The sequence below is a fragment of the Anser anser genome (genome assembly GCF_964211835.1).
Source record: "Anser anser genome assembly, chromosome: 1".
In the NCBI taxonomy this organism is placed as follows: domain Eukaryota; kingdom Metazoa; phylum Chordata; class Aves; order Anseriformes; family Anatidae; genus Anser; species Anser anser.
In genome coordinates this window covers 171,258,644-171,283,808 of record NC_139720.1, presented here as the reverse complement: position 1 = coordinate 171,283,808, position 25,165 = coordinate 171,258,644, and the positions used below count along the sequence as shown (strand labels likewise).

Genomic DNA, 25,165 nt, shown 5'->3' with positions numbered 1-25,165 from the left:
TTTGCTGTAGCAGGTATACTGTGATATTGTGGAAGAAAAAGCAAATAAAACTTCTGTCAGTACCTAAAAACACTCATGTAGATCTGCAGTATCACCACGGTACTGGTAAATCCTTATCATGGTACTGGTAAATCCTTATCATTACGTCATCTGTAGATAGCAGAGTGTGGTGGCTTCACCAAGCTGGGCAGTTGCGCTCCACCACTACCATTCTCTCACTCCCCTCCTCACTGGGAGGGAGAGCACTGGGAATATTCAGCCTGAAGAAGAGAAGGCTCCAGGGAGACCTCATTGCAGCCTTTCAGTACTTAAAGGGGGCTTGTAAAAAAGATGGAGAGCAACGTTTTGCTCCAGCAGATAATGATAGGACAAGGGGGAATGGTTATAAACTAAAAGAGAGTAGATTTAGATTAGGAGAAAATTCTTCACTCAGAGGGTGGTGAGGCACCTGAACAGGTTGCCCAGAGAAGCTGTGGATGCCCCATCCCTGGAGGTGTTAAAGGCCAGGTTGGATGGGGCTTTGAGCAACCTGGTCTGGTGGGAGGTGTCCTTGCCCATGGCAGGGAGGTTAGAATTAGATGATCTTTAAGGTCCCTTCCAACACAAGCCCATTTTATGATTCTATGAAACATGTCATGATTGTTCAGACAGCACTTCCTACTTTGTAAAAACTGTGAAATGAGACAATATTCCATTAATCAAAGGAAAATAAATCTGAAATTCCACTACCTCAGATGTGCCTCAGTCATAAAAGTGATTGCCCAAAAGGGGAGATAAGGAAACATTATCGGATTCCTACCACTATAGGACTAAAGCTAGAATAATCATGCCTGATCTTCCATACCTTAGAGACAGCTACATAAGTCATTCTGTTTTGCAAAGAAGTCTTATATTATGTTAGGCTAATTTCAAAACAGATATTTATTTGCAAATATTATTATAACTAAAAATGTATAGAACCTTAGGACCTCCCACAGGATCTTTTCAATTATCAGACTTTTTATGTATATTACTGTAAATTTTGATATTATAAAACTAAACTTCAGAGGAGCCCATATTTATGTAAATGGTAATGACAGAAGCTTTTTATTAAGAGATGCAAACACAGAACTGTGAAGTAACCACAGTGCTGTAAAAACAATTATTTTTTGCTTTCCGAAGACTTATTCTGGACTAGATTTCTAAGGCTTTTGTTCCTCAAGGAAAAGGAGATTTCTGTTAACACTGTAGGAAACTGGAAGCCACAAAGAATCAGGACTGACACAAAGCAAGTTTTTCAACTTATTGCTTAAAAATTGAGATGGAGCACTGGTAACACTAATCATTAGGAGAAAAATGTATAGAGTCCAGAAAATAATCTTAAAATAAAGACAACACATTTCAACTGTTCTTATCTGAGATGACATAACAGGCCATTGACTAATTATGGGGATAATATTTTGGTCTTCATTAAATTTTTTAAGCTTTTAAGTTCTTTTCTTCAGGTAGTGAGTAGGAACAATATAAAAGTATTTGAATATTACATTATCCATTGTCCGTTAGTTCCAGTATGTCTGAATTGATCATTTTGCTTTGATAATGTATCTCAAAATCTGGCCAAAGCAAAGTACTTATCTCTATTTGGTGTTTCCTTCTCTCTGTCTTACTCTCTCAAATCAGATCGTATCCTAACAAACTCTTTTCTTTTACCACTTGAAAAGATTTTGTCTTCTAATTTCAAGTGATAGTTGCTGTCAAAAGGGCACAGCATTATTCAAAATGTTTTATGTTCTTTGCATATTTATTCTGATTTAGTGCCTTGAATAGTCCTTAATGACATATCATTATACTATACCCTGAATAGAATTCAATACCCAAATATATTAATTTTACAGTAGGCAGAAAGCAATTTCCTATTCTTTAAAAATTCTCCCAGCATCCAGATTCATTTTCCCTGTAAAACACATAGAGTCCTGTGCCCTCAGAAATCTACATGCCAATGTCATGCAGAACACAGGATTTGTCTTATCCTAATAGTATTAATAATCATAATAGAAGAACAAAAAGCTTAAAATCCTTTAAATGAACTGTGAGTAAATGAAATGCAGATTTTTATGGCACATTTTGTTTAACAAAGCCCCTGAGTCTCTTTCTTGATCCAAAATGTATCTGAAGTCACTTGACAACCTTGAATCAGAGAAACACATTACCATATGAAACAAAAATCTGAAGCAAGAATGACACAGAGTGTGCATATTGAATGGTCTTCAAGAGAGAGATTTGATTAGCCACCATCATCCTTTTATGTGTTTTCTTCCATGTACAGATTTGTTATGGTTGGTTATTGTTGATCATAGTAATACAGCTACTAGGAAAGAACAGGCTGCTGAAGGGTAAGGTCACTATTTTTCTTTGTACAGATTAAAAACAAATAAATGGTTTGTATCAATTCCTGGACAGTATAAAAATCATTTTAAAACTTTCCTTAAAAGAACTGTTAGTCCATCTTCAAAATCTTACCACATATATCCTGCCCTAATAGAAACTTTTTTATCTGTCTAAAGCTGGTAGAAAAAGAAGTCATTATTCTTATGTCACTGTACTGGTATATGAATGGAATTAGTTTAGTTCCCTAATGTGGTGAAAGGAATAAACTGTTTTACACTGTATTTTCTAGGCAACTGATAGAAATGCCTGCAAATTCCATCATAACTGCAGAATTCAACTTAATTAAAATTAATTAAACTTAAAATAATCATAATTACAATTAAAATCCTGATTAAAAATGTATATAACTATTTTAAGAAATATTAGCTAGGCTATTCATGCTATACTGCAAACACGAAAGAAAAAAAAAACCTCTCACATAGTATTACTATCTTTTTTACAAAATGAAACATCTCTGAGCTGCCTCTGTTGGATACAAAACCTCTTGTTATAAAGACTAATTGTTTAATAATTTTTAAGCTCCTTATCCTTCTTTAGAAACTTCTGAACCTATTAGGTAAACAAAGCAGTGAATTAATTAATTTCATTTGTTTGTTTCATCTTAAAGAGTTTGATGAAATGCTCCATTTTCCTAAAATTTATGCACACTTCCTTGACTGATCTGAACATTGGTTCTGCAAATGGCAACTGATCAGCAGTTTTCATTTACATTTTTTGATTTTGGAGATAGCGTGTTTTTCAGGACAAATCTGCAATGATTGTAGTTTTGCTATTTATTTTTCCAAGAACAACCTGATGTCAAATGTAATTATTTGCAGCTAAACTTGAGCTTATAGATAGAAACAAAAGTATACTGAATGAATAATAACAGTATACTGAACGGATCTATCTTTCTATGAATGCATTTGGTCATGCTTATATTAATTCAGGATTCTACCTTAATGGATACATCTATGTCTTCCTTGGGATTAAAATGATGGATGATATGAACAAGATCTTTGGTTTAGTCTACAGCTATTGAATAGCCATCAGTCATTGTTAAAAACTTAAATAAAATTGATGGTAGATAATTTAAATGCTAATCTCAGTAAGAAGGTTGAAATCAGTAAAAATAGGCAGGGTTTCAGATAAAGTGTGACTTTGTATTATTATAAACCATTTAAACCCATTTTCTGCTTTAGAACTGACAGAAGTTTTATTTTATTTTTTTTAGTAAAAGTCCAATAAGGTTAGGAGATGGAACAGCTTAACGAAAGATTTTGCTTTATTTTTTTCTTGTACTGTTCAAATTAATTTGTTTTTCTGGTGCAAAAATATTTAATCTAGATTAACACATTCCAGATGGTTTCCAAATCTCATATTGTTTTATCCTAAATCACTTTACCTATTTACTGTCACAAGTATAGTAGGCTATCAAATGAGACTTTAGGGGACTGGGACAGTTAGTGGATGGAGCGGGAGTACAGGTGGTGTTTTCGTCCATCCCTGCAGTGGCAGGGAGGGGTACAGAGAGGACACAGAAAGCCCACCTGATAAACATGTGGCTCAGAGGCTGGTGCCAACACAGAAGTTTTGCTTTTTTTGACCATGGGGCGCTTTACTCGGCACCCAGCCTGATGGCCGCAGATGGGTCCCTATCTCTATGGGGAAAACAGATCCTAACCCAGGAGCTGACAGGGCTCATTGAGAGGGCTTTAAACTAGGTAAGAAGTGGGACGGGGCTGAAATAAGGCTTGTTGGAGCTGTGCCAGGGGGAACAATGGCAAGGCCGGGGGAGAAGGCAATGGCCCAACTGAAGTGCATCTACACTAATGCACGCAGCACGGGTAACAAACAAGAGGAGCTGGAAGCCATCGTGCAGCAGGCAGGCTATGACTTGGTTGCCATCACGGAAACGTGGTGGGACCACTCTCATGACTGGAGTGCTGCAACATCTGGCTACAGGCTCTTCAGAAGGGACAGGCAGCACAGAAGGGGTGGTGGTGTGGCTCTCTGTATTAGAGAGTGTTTTGATGTTGTGGAACTTGAGGCTGGGAATGATAAGGTTGAGTCTCTGTGGGTTAGGATCAGCGGGAAGGCCAATAAGGCAAGCATCCTGGTGGGGGTCTGTTATAGACCGCCGAACCAGGATGAGGAGATGGATGAGGAGTTCTACAGGCAGCTGGCAGAACTTGCGAAATAGTCAGCGCTTGTTCTTGTGCGGGACTTCAACTTCCCAGACATATCCTGGAAGCACAACACAGCCCAGAGCAGCCAGCCTCCCAGCAGTCTAGGAGGTTTCTGGAGGGCATGGAAGATAGCTTCCTGACACAGCTGGTTAGAGAGCCTACCAGGGGAGGTGCCCCACTAGACTTTCTGTTCACAAACAGAGAAGGACTGGTGGGAGATGTGGTGGTTGGGAGCTGCCTTGGGCAGAGTGACCACGAAATGGTAGAGCTCTCTATTCTTGGCGAAGTCAGGAAGGGGATCAGTAAAACTGCTGTATTGGACTTCTGGAGGGCTGACTTTGAGCTGTTCAGGACACTGGCTGGCAGAGTCCCTTGGGAGGTGGTTCTGAAGGGCAGAGGAGTCCAGGAAGGCTGGGCACACTTCAAGAAGGAAATCTTAATGGCTCAGGAGTGGTCTGTCCCCACGTGCCCAAAGACGAGCTGGTGCGGAAGAAGACTGGCCAGGCTGAACAGAGAGTTGTGGCTCGAGCTTAGGAGAAAAAGGAGGGTTTATAATCTTTGGAAAAGAGGGCGGGCTACTCAAGAGGACTATAAGGATGTTGCGAGGCTGTGCAGGGACAAAATTAGAAAGGCCAAAGCTCATCTGGAGCTCAATCTGGCTACTGCCGTTAAAGATAACAAAAAGTGTTTTCATAAATACATCAACACAAAAAGGAGGACTAAGGAGAATCTCCATCCTTTACTGGATGGGGGGGGAAACTTAGTTACAAAAGATGAGGAAAAGGCTGACGTGCTTAATGCCTTCTTTGCCTCAGTCTTTAGCAGCAAGACCGGTTGTTCTCTGGATACCCAGTACCCTCAGCTGGTGGAAGGGGATGGGGAGCAGAAAGTGGTCCTCGCTATCCATGAGGAAATGTTTGGCGACCTGCTACAGCACTTGGATGTATGCAAGCCAATGGGGCCGGATGGGATCCACTCAAGGGTATTGAGAGAACTGGCGGAGGAGCTGGCCAAGCCGCTTTCCATCATTTATCAGCAGTCCTGGCTATCAGGGGAGGTCCGAGTCGACTGGCGGCTAGCAAACGTGACGCCCATCTACAAGAAGGGCCGGAAGGTAGACCCGGGGAACTATAGGCCTGTTAGTTTGACCTCAGTGCCAGGGAAGCTCATGGAGCAGATTATCTTGAGTGTCATCACGCGGCACTTGCAGGGCAAGCAGGCGATCAGGCCCAGTCAGCATAGGTTTATGAAAGGCAGGTCCTGCTTGACAAACCTGATCTCCTTCTATGTCAAAGTGACGCGCTTGGTGGATGAGGGAAAGGCTGTGGATGTGTTCTACCTTGACTTCAGTAAGGTAGTAAGGTAGTAAGGTAACTTTGATACCATTTCCCACAACATTCTCCTCAAGAAACTGGCTGCTCATGGCCTGGACTGGCGTATGCTTCATTGGTTTAAAAACTGGCTGGATAGCCGGGCCTAAAGAGTTGTGGTGAATGGAGCCAAATCCAGTTGGAGGTCAGTCACTAGTTGCGTCCCCCAGGGCTCAGTATTGGGCCAGTCCTCTAAATAATATCTTTATCAATGATCTGGATGAGGGGATCGGGTGCACCCTCAGTAAGTTTGCAGATGACACCAAGTTAGGTGCGTGTGTCGATCTGCTCAAGGGAAGGAAGGCTCTGCAGGAGGATTTGGATAGGCTGGACCGATGGGCTGAGGCCAACTGTATGAAGTTCAAGAAGGCCAAGTGGCAGGTCTTGCACCTGGGGCACAACAACCCCAAGCAGAGCTACAGGCTGGGAGATGAGTGGTTGGAAAGCTGCCTGGCAGAGAAGGACCTGGGAGTACTGGTTGATAGTTGGCTGAATATGAGCCAGCAGTGTGCTCAGGTGGCCCGGAAGGCCAACAGCATCCTGGCTTGTATAAGAAACAGTGTGGCCAGCAGGGCTAGGGAAGTGATTTTCCTCCTGTACTTGGCTCTGGTGAGGCCGCAGCTCGAGTACTGTGTTCAGTTTTGGGCCCCTCGCTACAAGGAGGACATGGAGGTGCTCGAGAGAGTCCAGAGAAGGGCGATGAAGCTGGTGAGGGGTCTGGAGAACAAGTCTTACGAGGAGCGCCTGAGGGAGCTGGGGTTGTTCAGCCTGGAGAAGAGGACGCTCAGGGGCGACCTTATCGCTCTCTACAGTTACCTTAAAGGAGGCTGTAGCGAGGTAGGGGCTGGTCTATTCTCCCACGTGCCTGGTGACAGGATGAGGGGGAATGGGCTAAAGTTGTGCCAGGGGAGCTTTAGGTCTGATATTAGGAAAAAGTTTACTGAAAGGGTTGTTAGGCATTGGAATGGGCTGCCCAGGGAAGTGGTTGAGTCACCATCCCTGGAGGTCTTTAAAAGACGTTTAGATGTTGAGCTTAGTGATATGGTTTAGTGGAGGACTTGTTAGTGTTAGGTCAGAGGTTGGACTAGGTGATCTTGGAGGTCTCTTCCAACCTAGACGATTCTGTGATTCTGTGAAAATCATACTGAAAATTCCAAAAATTAATATAATATGAGCAGAGAAAAAACTCAGCACTAGCACTTATTACAAAAATCAATGTAAAAAGTATATTCTTGAGTTAACCAATTACACATTAGTCTTCACAAACAAGTATTTTTAAGCGGCCATTTATGTTTTCACATATTTCTTGATTCTTTAACAGGCATTACAATGAAATTCAGTTTAATTATTTAACTCCCTGGCATTTACCCAAGAACAAAGGTGTAAATGCAAACACCCTTTTTGGGGCTCAGAAAGATACATGAGTAAGCTTTCAGTGACAGATTTATTTTTTTTTTTACCATCTCTTTCACAGGTCACACAACCCTGAAAAAACTGCTTATAAACATATATGTTACAAAAAAGAAAAAGAATTAATAATAAATTTTGTTACTTTTCCAAGACTGAAAGAAAATCCATGAAAAAAAAGGAACTTTCAAAATAATTTGGCTTTCACATTGAAATCTTCAGAATCAAAGAATATTTACATACCATGTGTTTTTTTGTGTTTGTTTTTCCTTTGTCTTTTGTTTATGTTGACTTGGTTTTGTTTGTTTTCCTGCAGAAAATATAGCCTAGTTTTCTTACTTCTTCTAATTCAATTGAAAATTTACATTTTCTGATCATTTCTGCTGATCCTAAATGTCCTTACTTCATAGCTGTTTTTTTTTGTTGTTGTTGTTGTTTTGTATGATAGTGCTTATATGCCTAAGAAAAAAATAAAAGAATGTATCTCAGAACCAAGAGTTCTCCATTACTATGGGGTAGTTCGAAAATAGTTTTTTCTTCCTTTGTCCAAGGTAAAAGTGAAACAGAATCATGAAATGAATAGCATAATGATACCGTGGAATGGAATTAAAATACAGCTTGTCTCTTTCAATTTCACTTTAATTTTTGCTCTTGTAACAGTAACTGAATTTCCTGTTTGACACCTATAGAAAAGAACAGTTTTCGGCAAGAGAGAATAAGTAACACTTTCTAATAAGGAAAAATACACAATTTTTATTTTTATAAACACTACATTATGTAATTAATCCCTCAGATTTCTGTATTTTCAAAGAAGGGAAATTTTCCTCCTCAGTGGTGTCGCAGACTTGAGGATCTTTAAGAAAGTCTAGACCAATTCACTCTTGAAACATATGACTAACCATTCTATAACTATATGATCTTTAATGTCCCTTGCAACCCAAGCCATTCTATGATTCTATGGTTAAGATTTATTACTTAGACAACACACTTTCACTAGTTCGTCTGTAAGTCTGTGATCTATATAGCTAAGCAGGTGATAATATATTGTAAAGAGATTAGTCACATAACAATAATAATGGATGGTCTTGTTTTATGTCTAACAACTGAACTCTGACATCTACTACACTGGTATATTTGGTGACCAACTCACTGTAAATGTGTTCAGTGTTTAATTGACTTATCGTTTCAACCTCTTACCCACACATTAAAAAAAAAAAAAATCTTAGAATAAATCTTCTGGGACATTCTACCCTTTAATTGTAATCCTCAGGGTACAACACCCAAGAAGAATAACTGAAGTTTGTTTTCCTTAAACTATCATTAGGTTACAAAAATGAATATATTAGATAAACAAACAATCACACACACATTCTCTGAGGCTTTGCTTATGATATAAAAATGAAGAAACTGATTATTTTCTCCCACTTTCTTGAATGAACTGACTGAGTAATGGGATTGGAATATTCATTGGTAGCACCTGTGATAAGTAATTAAAATGTGCTGTTGAAACCACTTTCACAGCATTAACACTTCCCCAAAGCTTATGATTTAATGAGCCCATTTATTAAAATCTTCATATTATTTGTATAAGTGGTCCCTTATCTTTTACCACACTGTTCAAACTTTACTTTTAAATTAATTCTTAAATATGCCCACACTTTTTGGCACACACGCTGACTTGTGTCAGACTAAATAGCACTACTGGGTGAAACTGGCACCAATTTGAACAATTTATTTATCACCCTGATGTGGTGGTGAAACAAATGCTATTCATTTTAGGAAAACAGTAACCATTATCTATCTATCTATCTATCTATCTATCTATCTATCTAATCTATCTATGTATTTATGCATTTATTATAAATGATTATACATCTGTCTCTGATGATGTCTTTTGACCATGATTTTATAAAATATGGAGCACAAAATCTAAGATGCAAGATTTATCTATACCTAATTATATAGATGCCAGCATCTATATTTGATTTCATCATAGGCTTTCTCCATAATATATGGAAAGAAGAAAAAATGTTTATGTCAAGATAAATCTATTCTTAAACTAACTAACTAAAGTAAATAAAATCTCAGTTGTAAGATATTTAATTTCCAGATATCTACAGTTAGGGAAAATGAATCTGTCCTAAGGTATGTTGTTTTTTCTTCTCTAATCTTTGAGGAAAAAAAATAAAAATGTACTATCATAATTTTGGTATTCCTGCATATTTTGTAATTCTGTTAAAGTGCTCTATAAGAAATAAGAAAAGTTATAGAGGGCACACTGTGTTCCTAAGGAAGGCAAACAAACAACCGAACAAATCACATAAAAAAGAGGAAATACATAAGGAAATACATAAGGAAACTAGCTGCAGCAAAAAGGTTGGACTGTGGTAAATTATTCTATGTCTCCTTTAGTTCAGAGGTAGATATTTTCATTTCAAGCTGTTCTGAATCAAATTATTTTTTTCTTTTCTCAAAGCGATAAATGAAGTAAAGGATTTGATAAAAGCATGACAGATACCAAGAAATGGAAGGCAAATGCTGTTTGGTCAATAACAAGTAATAGCCTACATTTGCAAAATACTTTTTTGTTTGTATTTAATTAATAGTTACCTATTTACTGAAGTTAACTGTAGTACAGCAAAATTGATGTCATTTTGATAAATCTCCTACAAAAGAGTAAAGTACAAAGAAATGGCATACAAAAGAATCACTTTTCCCCTAAATAATCTTTTTCTGTTTCAAATATGATCTGTCGCCCTTAAAAATAGGAAAAAAAAAAAAAAGACAAGAAAACCTTGTATAAATGGAACGGTCTATAACTTAAATACCTTTTCCATATAGTATATTTCAAGGATAAATGTTACAAATGCCCAAAATGAATAATTCTACTAATACATTGTATTGGGTAATGCTTATGTGGTAAAGCTTTGGTAGCAGGGGGCTGCAGGGGTGGCCTCTGTGAGAAGAATCCAGGAGCTGCCCCATGTCAGATAAGGGCCAGTTGCAGCCAGCTCCAAAGGGACCTGCCACTGGACAGAGCCAGTGATGTTGTTTATACCTCTGTGAGAGCAGATTTAGGAAAGGGAAGAAACCTGCAGCACAACAGCAGCTGGGAGAGACAAGTGAGAACCAGCCCTGCAGACCCCAAGGTCAGTGCAGAAGGAGGGCAGGAGGTGCTGCAGGTGCCGGAGCAGAAGTTCCCCTGTGGCCTCTGGAGAGGCCCCTGGTGGAGCAGGCTGTCCTCCTGCAAAGGTTTCTGCAATTTCTTCATTTAGCCCCGAAGGGCTGAAAACTTTAGAACCGATGAATCTCAGCATACTGATGACTCTCTGGTTAACTGTTTTTCAGTTGGAGACAAAAATACCTCTTTCACAAATTCCTTCCCATGCAAGGAACTTGCAAGTTTGTCTCACAATGTCAGTTAGCCAGCCTAGGATTTACTTGAGTGTAATATGGAAATTAGCACACACTTTAAAATCATATACGATCGGTTGTAATGTGTGCATTCTGAGAGGATTTAGTGGCAGCATTTTCTACAGGTTACCTACAGCATCTCTGTAGAAATAAGGATAGAACCACAGATTCACAAAAGGTAGATCAGTTCACTTTCTCCCTAGTGATTTTACAGGATATTTAAATATTTCACCTTAGGACAGGATTGGTTCTGTCCCTGGGCAAGAAATCTAATTTAGATGCCTACATTAGTTTCACTGAATCTGAGCCACAGTGTATTTAATACTCAAAGGTTATGCATTATCCTACTGATGTGACTAGCAAGCCTGTAAAAGGGGTATTATTAGAAGTGTTGCAGGCATAAAGGCAATAATATTTATTTTTTATCCTATGCTGCTTTTTAGCTTTTATTGTTAACTGATGATCTACTATTACAAGTCATTGCAAAAACATCCATTATAAACACAATGTGCTGGTGGAGTACAAGTTATCTTTAACTTAGCCATTTCTGCAAGTAAATATTTGTATCCTTTATCATGCATGCCTCTGCTGAGATCCATTAAAACATATGCTTAACATCCTCATTCTTACTAGTCATGCTATTCTAGGCACCTACTATCATGTGTTAACTCTGAACTCTTGCTTGTAAATTTCTTCAGCAACCCATCAATCATCAGCAATTCCTCATGTTCTTAAGAAATGTAGTAAAAAGAATGTTTTGCCCAAAAGAAGCTGCACACATTCTTGGCTCATGCTGTAGTCTTGACACTAACAGCTATATTACACTGTATTCAGACATTCAGCAAAAACAATTGATTGTTTTATCTCAGTAAATGGGGTTTCACTAGCACTAGCAGAACATACAGGGCTAGGCAGAGGCTCAAACATGCTGCTGAATTGCTGGAGGATATTTCCAGATGCAGCTTCAGTCCTGGAACAGGAGACACAAGCACAGAAGAAACTATTCTATTTTGGGAAAGGGTCAGAAAAAGATGAGGTGAGCTGTCTGAATTCTGAATTATATATTTTGATATCCTATTACTTAAGTCTGACCACACTGCCATTATAATTAAAGAACCTTGAGAGTGAAAGGAGGCATCATAAAACAGAGGCTATAAATTTAATCCTTCATTTTCAGTCAATCTTTCCAATCTGTTAATAATCTTTTTATTCTATGACTTCATCTTTTTTAGTGCATTTAAAAGTAAGGAACCCAGATCTGTTTTCTTAAGGTCTAGTGATTAGATTTTAATTTTGACCCTGCTTCTCTCAGAGAGCTTTTCAGTTAATTTTCAGTGCAATGAAAATGACAATGTTTTATTGGATTTTTACTTAAGTATAAACCATAATAGGGAAAATTTCACCTCTTGGTAATAAAAAATACATTTCCACCTACAGTTCTCAATAACTTTCTGTTAAAACTTCAGCTCTGGGGACCCCAACACAAGAAGGACATGGAAGTATTAGAACAAGTCCAGAGTAGGGCCATGAGGATGATCAACTAAGGCTGAGGGAGTTGGGGTTGTTCAGCCTGGAGAGGAGAAAGCTCTGGGAAGATCTTATAGCAGCCTTCCAATACCTAAAGGGGGCCTACAGGACAGCTGGGGAGGGACTCTTTGTCAGGGAGTATAGTCATAGGACAAGGGGTAATGGCTTTAAACTAAAAGAGGGTAGATGTAGATTAGATATAAGGAGGAAATTCTTTACTCAGAAGATGGTGAGGCACTGGAACAGGTTGCCCAGAGATGCTGTGGATGCCACGTCCCTGGAAGTGTTCAAGGCCAAGTTGGATGGGGCTTTGAGCATCCTGGTCTAGTGGATCATCCTGGTCTAGGTGTCCCTGCCCATGGCAATGGGGTTGGAATTAGATGGTCTTTAAGGTCCCTTCCAACCCAAACCATTCTATGATTCTATGATTCTGTGAAATCTAGGATTTAATTCAGTTGCTAAACATGGGATGTAGTCATACTTCAGACAACTTAAGGTGTCCAGGATATTCTCATGAGGATGATGTATAATAAAGTTGGCACAGTTTCACTTCATAAACGAGGGACACTAGGGCTATTAGACATGTCTCAGGATATCCTTCCTTACTGGGGCCACAGAGAAACTAGAAGAAACCCAGAAGAAAGTCAACTATACAGGGGCTTGCCTTTAGCATTATGGATAAAGACCTACAACACTCAGCTTGGTAATGCAGGAATAACTGCAATGAGCAATGCAGAGGTAAGCAAAGTATGTGATGCCTAGATGAAGTAGAATTCCAGTAGAATTCCTATTTATTCAACAAATACAGATAAATTAGTGAGACATATATTTAGATTCTGTAATATGATCAGGAGCTTCCAAACACAGTAGTTTGAAATCTTGCCTCTTAATTAATTCACCTGATGCTTTATATATTATTGCATACTTTACATATGCACATACTTTACATGTGCACATACATAATACGATATTTTACATGAGGCTATCAAATAGCAAAGGAATTGTATTTTTTTGTTTGTTTTCAAATCCATTTTCTCTTTTTCATAGCTTTCAGTAATCCACAGAACAAACAAAACAGTATTCCTTTCAAATGACTTATGACTTCCTTTCATATAGCCTCACTCAATTCTCTAACGCTAGATCTTGAAGATATTTATTAGAAAGAAAAATATTTTGAAGAACTAGGTCAGGGACCAGCACCCAACATAGCCTACATGATTTCTTTGTACACAGTAAAAGCTAATGGTGAGGCTGATATGTGAACAGTTTACATTCGCTTTTTTAAATGTCTAGATTTAGAATTTAGTCCTTAAGGACTGCACAGATGCATAGCATTGTGTGCTAGTTTCTCAGCTGGCACAGAGATTGAAAAATAAACTTACATTTCTGACATAGAAACCTGAAACTTTGTCATCTTTGACAGTGTTTTCTTTATAGCATATTTTATGTTGGAAAGCAAAATCAAAAAACAAAAGCAAGTAAACTAACAAAAACAAAAACCCCAATTAAACAAACAAACAAATAAACAAAAACAACACAGACCTTCTAGGATTTCACTATGAAACAGTGCCTGTAAATCTCAGCATCATGATTTATGATAGATCTCATTTTAATCTTCTTCTAAGCATTCTTTTCCTGCTTTTTTTCCTTGAAACCTCATAAAGAGTGTGTTGTGAGGGGCCACTCTTAGTCTACCTTCATTTTTCTTCCCATATTCTTCAAACAATTAACTGAAACAGAATAACTAGTTAAGCATGTTAGAGAATCATATGCTTTGCTTACACTGGTAAACAGATCGTGGCAAGAATCAACTGAGCTAACAGAATCAGCTGGGCTAACATACTTGTCTAAAAAAGAGCTAACTGAAATGGTCCAGTCTAGAGCCAGGGACTGAGTTAAAAACTGATCAGTAAAGGTGACTGACCTCTGGTGGTTGAGGTCTCTCAATTTTTCTTTTTGTTTTGCAGTGTCATATATGCAATGCAAAGGAAACTTGGGATGCTGTTTGAGGATTCCAGTATTAATTTCTACTTGATTTTTAAGGCATTTGAACTTGGATTTCCTTCCAGATTTTGGGTTAGAAAGAGTCGTCCTGGAAGGTTAATATTCAGAATAGCAACAAGGATTCACAACCAAAAGTATTTGCCTCATATTCTTTTTGTCATTTTTATTGCATGGTCTGAAGGAAATAAATTTTGCAGACTCATAGACAAGGATGAAAAAGCTCAACAATATTTTTTGCTGTATCATTGAATTCTTTATTCATTCATCAGACCCTCAGTTCAGGATTTGATCTCTAAGGAACAGTAACTATGCTCAAATGAACCTGAAGAGATTTAGATATGTGAGAACATTGTCTCTTGCTTCCTATGTAGTAATAACTCCTGTAGACATTGATATGATCTGATATTATTGCTAGTACAATTATGGAACAATCTAAATGTCACCTTTAACAAATACGACTGAACTGGCAGCTGTTTCTAACTTTACTCATGGCTGGCTAATTATCTGTTTTGTGACCTTCCTCAGAAACACTTATAAGCAGTCATTTAACCTCATTTAATCCTGTCTAGCTGTATTGGGTGTGTGCGGCAAGGTTTTTACAGTGGGCAGGCTTGTACGACTGTACTCTGTGAGGAGGAGCCAGGGCCTTCCCCATGTCAGACACAGCCAGTTCCAGATGGCTCCAAAGGCCCCACCAGCAGGGCAGTGAAAATAGTGGCGCCTCTGTGAAAATGTATTTAAGAATCATAGAATCATTTAGGTTGGAAAAGACCTCTAAGATCATCAAGTCCAACCTTTAACCTAGCACTGCCAAATCACCATTAAACCATACCCCTAAGCACCACGTCTGCACTTGTTTTGTATACCTCCAGGGATGGCGCCTCAACTGCTTCCCTAGGCAGCTAGTTCCAGTTTTTCACAACCCTTTCAGAGAAAAAATTGTTTCTAATATCCAACCTAAACCTCCCCTGGCACAATTTGAGGACATTTCTTCTTGTCCTGTTATTGTTGCCTCAGAGAAGAGACTGAACCCCACACTGCTACGCTCCTTTGAGGTAGTGGTAGAGAGCAATAAGGTGTCCCCTCCGCCTCTTTTTCTCCAGTCTAAACAACCCCAAGCTCTCTCAGCTGCTCCTCTATAGATATGTTCTCTAGACCCTTCAGCAGCTTCTTTGGACACGCTCCAGCCACCTCAATGTCCTTCTTGCAGTGAGGGGCCCAAGACTGAACACAGTATTTGAGGTGTGGCCTCACCAGAGACAAATACAGTTGGACAATCACTTCCCTGGCTCCACTGGCGATGCTATTGCAGATACAAGCCAGGATGCTGTTGGCCTCCATGGCCACCTGAGCACACTGCTGTCTCATTTTCAGCCAGCTATCAACCAATATGCCCAGCTCTGTTTCACCAGGCAGCTTTCCAGCCACTCTTTCCCCAGCCTGTAGCATTGCATGGGGTTGTTGTGCCCCAAGTGCAGGACCTGGCACTTAGCCTCATTGAACCTCCTACAGCTGACCTCGGCGCATCAGTTCAGCCTATTCAGATCCCTCTGCAGAGCCTTCCTACCCTAAAGCACTTGCACCCTATCAGTGTCATCTGCAAAATTACTGAGGGTGCACTTTATCCCCTCGCCCAGATCATTGATAAAGATATTAAAGAGAACTGCCCCGATACTGAGCGCTGGGAGACACCACTAGTAACCAGTTGTCGAAACTGAAGTTGTCCAAAACTTTCAAGTTGTCCAAACTGACAGACTTACTGCATGCTACAACCTATGGGCCTTTATCTCTTCTTAAATTATGTGGTGTCCCCAAGAAGAATTTTGTTCCATCAGCATTTGAACTACCCTTAAAGAAGTTTTAAGTTGCTACTAGGGCATCACTTGGCCTAGTACACATTCACTTCACCAAACTGAAGAAGTTTGTTCCCTCCGTCTCCTAGCTCACATACCATCTTGTTAGCCCATCACTGGACCTTCTCCAGCTTCTGCCTATACCTCTTGAACTGTGGAGTTCAAAACTGGAAATATTGGAATTCATTGGAAATAACGGTATTCCTTACCAACACCAGGTATTACCGCAATAACTTCATGAAACCTGCTGAAAAGGTTTTCCTGATGTAGCCCAATATGAAGTTTTCTTCATTCGCACAGTGAGTTTATACTCAGCCTGGAATCTGTCATAAGCCCAAGTTGTTGTTTGTTGTTATTGTTTTTGTAGTTGTTTTGTTTTGTTGCTGCTGTTGTAATTATTTTAGTCTGTCTGTTTTGGTTTATTTTGTTTTGTTTTTGAAAAATTACCATTCTACATGTCTTTTTTGGCATGTTATAATGCAGGCGGTTACTCCTCTCCAAGTTCACAACTCTGCACATCTTGAGTGTCTGTTTGCCTAATCTTCAGATTTATTGAAGCTACTCTGAATGAAGGGCTGCCATTCTTTTTGTCTAATTCTGAAAAGTATTGCTCTTAAACATCCACAGTATTCAGCATTTTCAGATTATAAACTGATGACAGTTTTCACAATAACAGTGATTAGAGTATAAATAAAACAAAATAAAACAGAATTACCTGAGGTGGAAGCAGTGGTAATCTTACATAAGCAAGCAGCGTACTTAGGTCACTGCATCGCCTCTGCATATCATACTTCACCCACATCATTAAGGCATGGAAAATGGTCTCTTCATCAGGAACATTCACATCATCGCTAGCAAGAAGTTTATGGAGTTCTTTAGCTGGTAGAAGTAAAAATTCTTGATTTCTTATAACTTCCATTATATTCTCCTGAGAAGAGGAAAGTATTTCAGATTCAGTAATACTGGAAAAATGCAAAAGCAGTTGTTAAAGCTAATAAATCCATACGATTAGTCAATATCTGTCATACCCAGCTTTCTTACAGCTTATGAGAAAAAAACAATGATTATAGTTAAACAGCTATATTTGTAATTCATATATGAATGTATTCCAAAAGCAAGAGGAAGGCAATATGGTAATATTGTAATTAAAAAATGTCAGAATTTGGTTAGCCAGAATGGCTAGTGCCAAGCTGCATACTGTTTTAAATTTTTATAAATTTAGTTGTAATTGAGCACAGTCAATGTATTTTAAATCCTTATATGCATATGCACGCATTTCCCTGTATTTTTCACTACCTGATACTTTTCTCAAGTAACCTGTCAGTCAGATACAGCTGTATTATCAATAGCCAGATAATGGTTGTCTATAAATATAAGGCTGAGGGAAAGATCAAGATCATGAATTTAGCATTACTTCATGAATTTGCTTAAAATAAATTTTTACTGTCCAGCTAACAGACAAAATGTATACAGCATTTAAAATCTCACAGTACTGAAATTTATTACACATATAGGAATAACAAAAATATTAAACTAAACAAAAGTACTTTATTTAGGTGACTACATCCTAGGTGAAGTGCTCTCTGAACTACCTACCCTACAAGAACAGGACACAACAGAAATGCAGTTCTGAGGGGTATCTTTATCCAAATGTTTCTTTTTGGGAGCTTGATCTCTGTGGAGAAATTGCAAGTGTGTTCTCATATTCATACAAAACATGGATAGTATTGGTGGGAAAAATGAGTTATAAGATTTGATAGATAAAAGACAGTCATAATTTTCATAATGATATTATGGATAGACATTGAAAATAAGATGAGAAGCAGAGAAGAAATAACAAAACAGAAGTCAAGGACTTAAAGGGAAGAACATCAAAACTGAGGGAAGTGGGTAACTCCACTGCTATACCGTTAACATGTCAAAATTCAAATTGATGCTGTTTATATTTGCTTGTTTGGGTTTGGGCCAGGGAAAAGACTGACTGATTATTAGGAACTGAACTAGAATTAACATCATCTTATTAAGATAATATATCTGATACAGAGAAAAGTGGGCCAAGACTTAAAACACCAGAATTATACTCTGACCCTAGTAAGTCATATTTTGTCCTTTTATTCCCACCTAATACAGGGAAATGGTGATTTTAATTCCCCAGCATCATATATATTGAAAGTCACTGTTTAAAAGAATCTTTTTAACACTATCTGTGTGGTTTTTTGTTTGTTTGTTTGTTTGTTTTGGTATAAGATAGCAGATAGAGATAAATAATAAAGACAGATATGACAAAATCATTAGAGACTGAAATTCATTTAATTGTGTGAGGCAATTACATGTCAACTTATACATGCAAATAAAATAAATCAAGTAAAGCTGAAAGTGATGCTTATTATTATGAATTTGAACACTTCTGCATGTAAAACTTTTAATAATGCACAGCTTTTTAAGTTTATATACACAAACAAAAAGGGATGCCAACACACGAGGTAATCAAATGTGTATATATATATATATATGTTCATAATCTTTCTTAACTGTGCTGTTATGTTCATATAACTGATAATTACATACTAAAACATCATAGAATCGCAGAATCATAATTTAGGTTGGAAAAGACCTCTAAGATCATCAAGTCAAACCAAGTCCACCATTAAACCATGTCACTAAGCTGTACATGTACACATTTTTTAAAGACCTCCAGGGATGGTGACTCAACCACTTCCCTGGTCAGCCTATTTCAATGCTACACAATCCTTCCAATGAAGAAAATTTCCTAATACACAACCTAAACCTCCTGTGGTGCAACTTAAGGCCTGTCTTATCGATTCGTGCTTAGGAGAACTGAATGACTCCCATCCCACTATAGCCTCCTTTAAAGTATTTCTGGAGATCAGTAAGGCCTCCTGAGCCTCCTTTTCTCCAGGCTAACCAACCCCATCTCCCTCAGCCGCTTCTCCGTAGATTTGTTCTCTAGACCCTGCAGCACCTTTATTGCCCTTCTTTGGACAACTCCAGCCACCTCAATGTCCTTCTTGTAGTGAGGGGCCCAAGACTGAACACAGTATTTGAGGTGTGGCCTCACCAGAGACAAATACAGATGGACAATCACTTCCCTGGTCCCGCTGGCGATGCTATTTCAGATACAAGCCAGGATGCTGTTGGCCTCCTTGACCACCTCAGTACACTGCCGGCTCATATTCAGCTGACTATTAACCGATAACCCCAGGTCCCATTCTGCCAGGCAGCTTTCCAGCCATCCTGTAGCCTTGCATGGGATTGTTGTACCATGAGTGCAGGACTCAGTTATTTTTAAATTGCTTGAGTAAATGGCAAGAGGTAGCTAAAAAAATTTTTTTATGGACTGAGGTTTTAATCTGTTGACTTCTAATAAAGCATGGTTAAATTGTGTGTCTACAATGCTGTACAACAGCTTAGAAATGTAAAGGAAATAGTCTGCAGGCACTTAACTAAAAGTTGGCTTAATTCATTTTAATTAAAAAGTCATAAAACTTAGAAAATTTCATTGCACTTTTCAGTAAAATGATTTATAAGCCAAATTTTAGTTAAGGTTGGTTTAACAGACATTAAATCCCATTATGAAGAATATATAACTTGACTTGTTAATAGGAACCAGTATCGAACTTTGCAATAGCATATTAATTCAAAGACCTAACATTATTGAGAAGCATTATGATGGTAGAATACATTTTATGAACTTAATTTTGAAGAACACTCAGAGCAGTGGCTCTGAATTCATAATAATATTTTTAATATTATTATGATTGATTTTTTATCATTTTAAATTGTGTTTTCATTCGAATATATACTTAAGGAGAACTTATTCTAGCCTCTGTACAGACTTAGCATTAACTGAAAGGAATATCCACCAGTTTCCAGACAAAACATATGAGTTTGGTAAGCCCAAATCTTCTACACATTTGAATTTACAGTAGTTTTCTGTGAGTCGGATCTGAGTATTGTAGAAATAGCTATTTTTTAAATCTTTACAGAACTGTAACTACTTTGTATATGTATACATACACACACATTTATGTTATATTCATATATGTTTTACATATATAAAACAACACTAAAATCCAAGTTTTTTTTTATTTTCAGAGCTTCAGAGCTCTCTCCTTCAAGTATTTAGTAGTTCCTAAGTTGACTATTGAGTTTATAACACCTATAGACCACATTTTAATTTCCTGAGATTCATTTCATTTGGAGCAGCAAAGTGTATTTCAATGGGCTGCTGTTTTATCACAACAGAAATAGTTTATTATAAGTTTTCATTACAGAAAAAAAAATCTGCTTCTCTTTTAAAATAAAGTTGGCCTTCATTTTTTGCACTTCAGGGAGCAGGATACAACGGATATCTGCAATCTACTGGTTAAGATTTTCAGGATAGACAGAATAGTATTCTCCAGGTCCAAGATAGTCACTGAGCTACTCAGTCCTGATGTAGTGAAGTGCTTTTAGGAACGCTTAGGTCCATGGAAGCTCAGAAACCGTAACTTTGAGAAAAAAGGTACTCAGCATTTAAACATGTTCAGGGTTATGTGACAGAGGTTTATGAGTTTTCAGGTTTATGAGTTACAGTTTTTGACCTGTAATTTTTGACTCTGGTACTTAAGGAACTTTGTAGATCTGGTCTTCATGTCTTTTCTCATATAAGTCTCGTAAGATCAACTGAGATGTGTCTAATGCTTCTCCTGCATGGGTCATTCACTTAGCCATTCCCTTAAGCAAGAATTATAACATTTTAATTAAGTATTGTATTTTTGCTTTTAAATTAGTAAAGGTAACACAGTAGAAAGTATGAGAGTCTCTGAAGTCACAGAGAAAGCTGTGTCTCATGTGGTTGACCTACTTTTTCAAAATGATCATGAAATAACCATTGCTGTGGGGCTATAGCATTTCCATGATAGAGCTGTTTCACTTTTAAACCTTTACAACAGCACAGAGGATTAGAATTAAATGACCATAAAATATTATCTGAGTGAAATAATGTAAACAAAATATATCTATATTTGAAGGTAGATAAATAAGCATCTGAGTATATGAGTCTAACAGATTATGCACCATAGGAACACTAATGAACTAATGAAATTATACTACTACCACAAAGAATTTAATAAAAATGAGTTCTATTACCTATATCCTTATAATGATGTTATCAGCACAAATGAATTAGATTTTTTTTTAATCAAGACTTGTAATGATCATTATTTCACATGGAATCAAATTATCTTGCAAAAGTTAGTTCTTATTGATGTTTATGTCATTGAATTCACTAATCAGCATGTATGCAGTTGTAAGAAAGAACCTGAAAATTATTTCTTCTACATTATTAAAAAAATGAAATAATTTCATATCTTGACCGTCAAAGTATGTCATGTTCTGAGAGTGCTAGTTAGAATCTGTTACAACATCAGAGTTGCTGTAGCAGTAAAATGCTTAGCAGTACTTTTGGGTTTGGATTAAGGGTTTTTATTTAAGAAGTTTTATGCCTGATTGATTTTGATACTGTGACCTTTTCAATATGAAAATGAGAAATCCTTGAAATAATTCTGAAAATAGGCATCCATACACTAGTTTTTTATTTAAGTAGTAAGTAGCTAGTGTCAATGAACATTTTAAATCGTATTGCTTTTTGTTTTAAACATAAGTCTTCATTAGAACATATGAAGTAAATGAATAAATAGCACATCTTATTTCCATATTAAATTATATATTATACTTGCTGAAGTGTTAAAAACCTGAAAGAAATTTTGATTTTGGTCAAGCCTCACACTATTTCAGTCTGGAATTACTGCTGCTGTGCATTGAATTCTGTCCAATTGCTTTGTATGCCCAATTTTCTGTACCAGCTGTATATCATATAAGACTATATTCCCTATTTTCAGCATTACTAAAACTACCTGCTTTTGCTAAGACTGTCCTATCATGTATCATGTACTGTCCTATCATGTATCTTCTTTCCTAAGGTGAATGGCCCTTTCAAGTTCCTTAACTCTCATTAGACAAAAGTCTAGTACTCTCTCATCTAAGAGAGAGCTCCACCTGCCCTGTGTAATCCAAAGAGTCACATATTTCTTCTGGTACCAGATGCCAGGCAGATGTTGCTATTACTAAAGGGATATAAAGACTGGGGTGTTAAAAGGATAGCAGCTAGCGGAAAGAGATTTTGTAGCTGTATGCTCCTCTGAACTGTGTCAGTGAGAACAGAGAGCAGCAGCTGCTGCTTTTTGGGGAGAACAGATAACAAGTGAGGATAGAAAAGACAGTGACTACTGTATTATCTCACTGAAATCTAAATAGAGACTTCTAGATGACAGAGTTAGATTACCACAATGTCAGTACTTCCTTTCTTTACTTGCAACTTTCAAATTAAATATTTTTCCAAAGTTTTAAGTTTTTAGGATATGACTGCAGAATTAGCCAGATTATATAGTCTAATTCAGGTCAATATTATGTGGCATACTGGGATTTCACAGTCTAAATGTAGTTCACTATCTGTTGCTAGTAGACATTTGCTGATATGCCAGTTCACCATAATAAAGTGGCTAAAACTTTCAAGCTAGAGTGCTCTAATCTTGCACACTTCCTTAATTTGGTCTGAATAGTTAAAGTTTGTTTCCTGCTTTGCAGAAGGATCTTGGCTCACACATGCCTCATGCATTCTTTTTCATATCTAAGAAAACCCAAGAAGACTAAGCCTGCACATTAAAGAGATACAGCTTGCTAAATGGATTAGAATAACTGTATATCTTGGTCCCATGGATAGTCTTCCAAAACTTTCTGGAAGGTCTTGTATCTCATAAGCCCTTAAACTTCTGGGTACTCTCTTTATATGAAAGATGCTCAAGCAACCACTGGAACAATCACTGGAGAAATACCACTCCATAACTGGTACCTCTGTTGGTGAAGGAACAAAACCATTTTGTAGGATAGGAGGACATGAGGACCATCATTTGCAACTTAATGCAGGGCAGGATAATTAATAACTGGGTAAGATGATGAGTTTAGGAGAAAGGGATGTCTTTCACTAAAAGCCCTGTCAACGCTCCCCACAGCCTTTGGGCATTGATAGAACACTATCCATGGACAGAATAAAACTCAGGATGGGAGTATACATACATACATACATATTCTGTAGAAAGCACACCACCTATTAGCCCATATTGATCAAACCAGCCCTTGTAACACACTCATGACTGTGGCCAAGATTTGGAATTGCAGTTTATAGCATCTTAGTCAAGTGGAGTAAAGATAACATTAGGGTTAGAGAAGACAAAAGCCACAAAATCAGCCCTGTTGCGCTTTGGGTTGCTCAGCGAAGGTTACAAGTGTGTCTCAACGTTGAATATAACTTACTGTGCATGAGTATGGTGTATGCTAGAGGCCAAAACCTGTGGATTAATAAAGCCCGCAGGTAATTCTTTACTACTACACAACGAGGGGGAATGCTGATATTTAATTACAGTGGTGTGACTCCATCTTTGTAATCTGGCCTTTGAACCACATCATAGCCCAGGTTTGGATGCATAAAAGCATGAATGCAAACTTTCAACATTTATGTGAAGCGCCTCTCTCCCCCACCCCTGTATTATTTTTTATTATTTTTAGCCTTAATGGAGCCTTTGCCTTGTTTACTCTGACTACAGGCACAGAAAAAGAAAATGAAGGACAACAAGCCTAACAAGAAACTTGTATAAATCCAAACTGATTAAAACAAAGCTAGAAATCAGAAAAGAAATATATATATATATATATGCACATATACATATTCCTTACTGTTAAAGGATGAAGCTTTAGAACTTATTTCTAGTGGGGCAGACAGGGAACAGGTCTATTATAGCCTGTATAATAGTTTAGGATGCAAAAGGGATTATATGATGTGGTTTCCTGAGAGCACAGGGAATAGTGTTGGTTTCCCTCTCAGTTTTGTTTTAACCCAGTTACCCTTCTGTTGAACCTAATAACATTTGATTCACTGAAGAGTGTTTCCTATAAAGGCATCATCTCAAGGACATCTGGAGATGGATAATTTGCCACTTTTGCAGTAGCTTTCAGAAGTAATCATCCTCAGCATTAAAATGCATGTCTAATTTTGCATTTGAACTTGTCTGTCTTCCACTAATACATACCAGTTCTTATTATGAACTTCTGTGATTAATCAGCCCATTAGCACCAAAACTTAAAAAAACAAATAAACAAACAAACAAAAAAACACTTCTAAATAACCTCTTGAGTCTTTAATTACTCTCCACAGTGTAAAGATTTGCAACAATAGTGTTTGCCTTCATTAGCTATCTCAAAGCATATGTGTTCTGTATCAGATGTGATATAGCCCATTGCTGAAGAATCCTTCACTGAAGTTTTGCTTGAGGAGTGAAGTGTTAAAAATTGTATTTTACAGTATTTCAGATTCAGCAGTAATTTTAGGTGAAACCAAATATTAAAAAAAAAAAAAAATCACAGCAGAGACGTAAAAACTTTAGCATTTCTGATTACTTAATAGAAAATCTTCATATTGAAGAAAAGTATATGCCTTCCAAAAGCATTCTTGAGAACAAGCAGCCCATCATAGGAAAAATAAAAGTTCAGGAAATGCCTCAGTCATTTGCCTGAATCAGTCTCACACTTTTCCTCTTCCATTGTCAGGTGCTAATCTACTGCTAATCTAATCTAGTTAAAAAACCTATCATTGAACATTTGTGAGAGTTTTATTTACTATGAAAGATGAGGCTATATTCCAAATCAGAAAAACACTAGAGCACAAAAAATTCTGACGAAGAAACACCTTTCTCTGTAAAGTTGGCTTCCAAAGACTTCCAGTCCACAAGCTAGTCTGGAGAAAGTAAAATGGTAACTGTTCTCTGCAGTTATAGCACCTCCATCCTTCAAGCTCATTGTTAAATACAGGTTAATTCTAGAGACAGAATGTTATGTTACAAAGTTAATTAAAATGCCTATACAGACCCCTAAAAAATGG

General features: G+C 37.6%; 1 protein-coding gene across 2 annotated transcripts in view; it reads right to left on the bottom strand.

The window, feature by feature from the left end:
- The window catches only part of KLHL1 (kelch like family member 1), a gene marked incomplete at its 5' end in the record, with an annotated part of 250,391 nt that overhangs the window by 93,039 nt on the left and 132,187 nt on the right, over positions 1-25,165 (bottom strand). For both annotated transcript variants that reach the window (XM_083819401.1, XM_083819402.1), the window contains one exon: positions 16,886-17,098. In XM_083819401.1, coding sequence (XP_083675527.1) covers positions 16,886-17,098 — 213 coding nt within the window. The remainder of the gene's footprint in view (positions 1-16,885; positions 17,099-25,165) is intronic.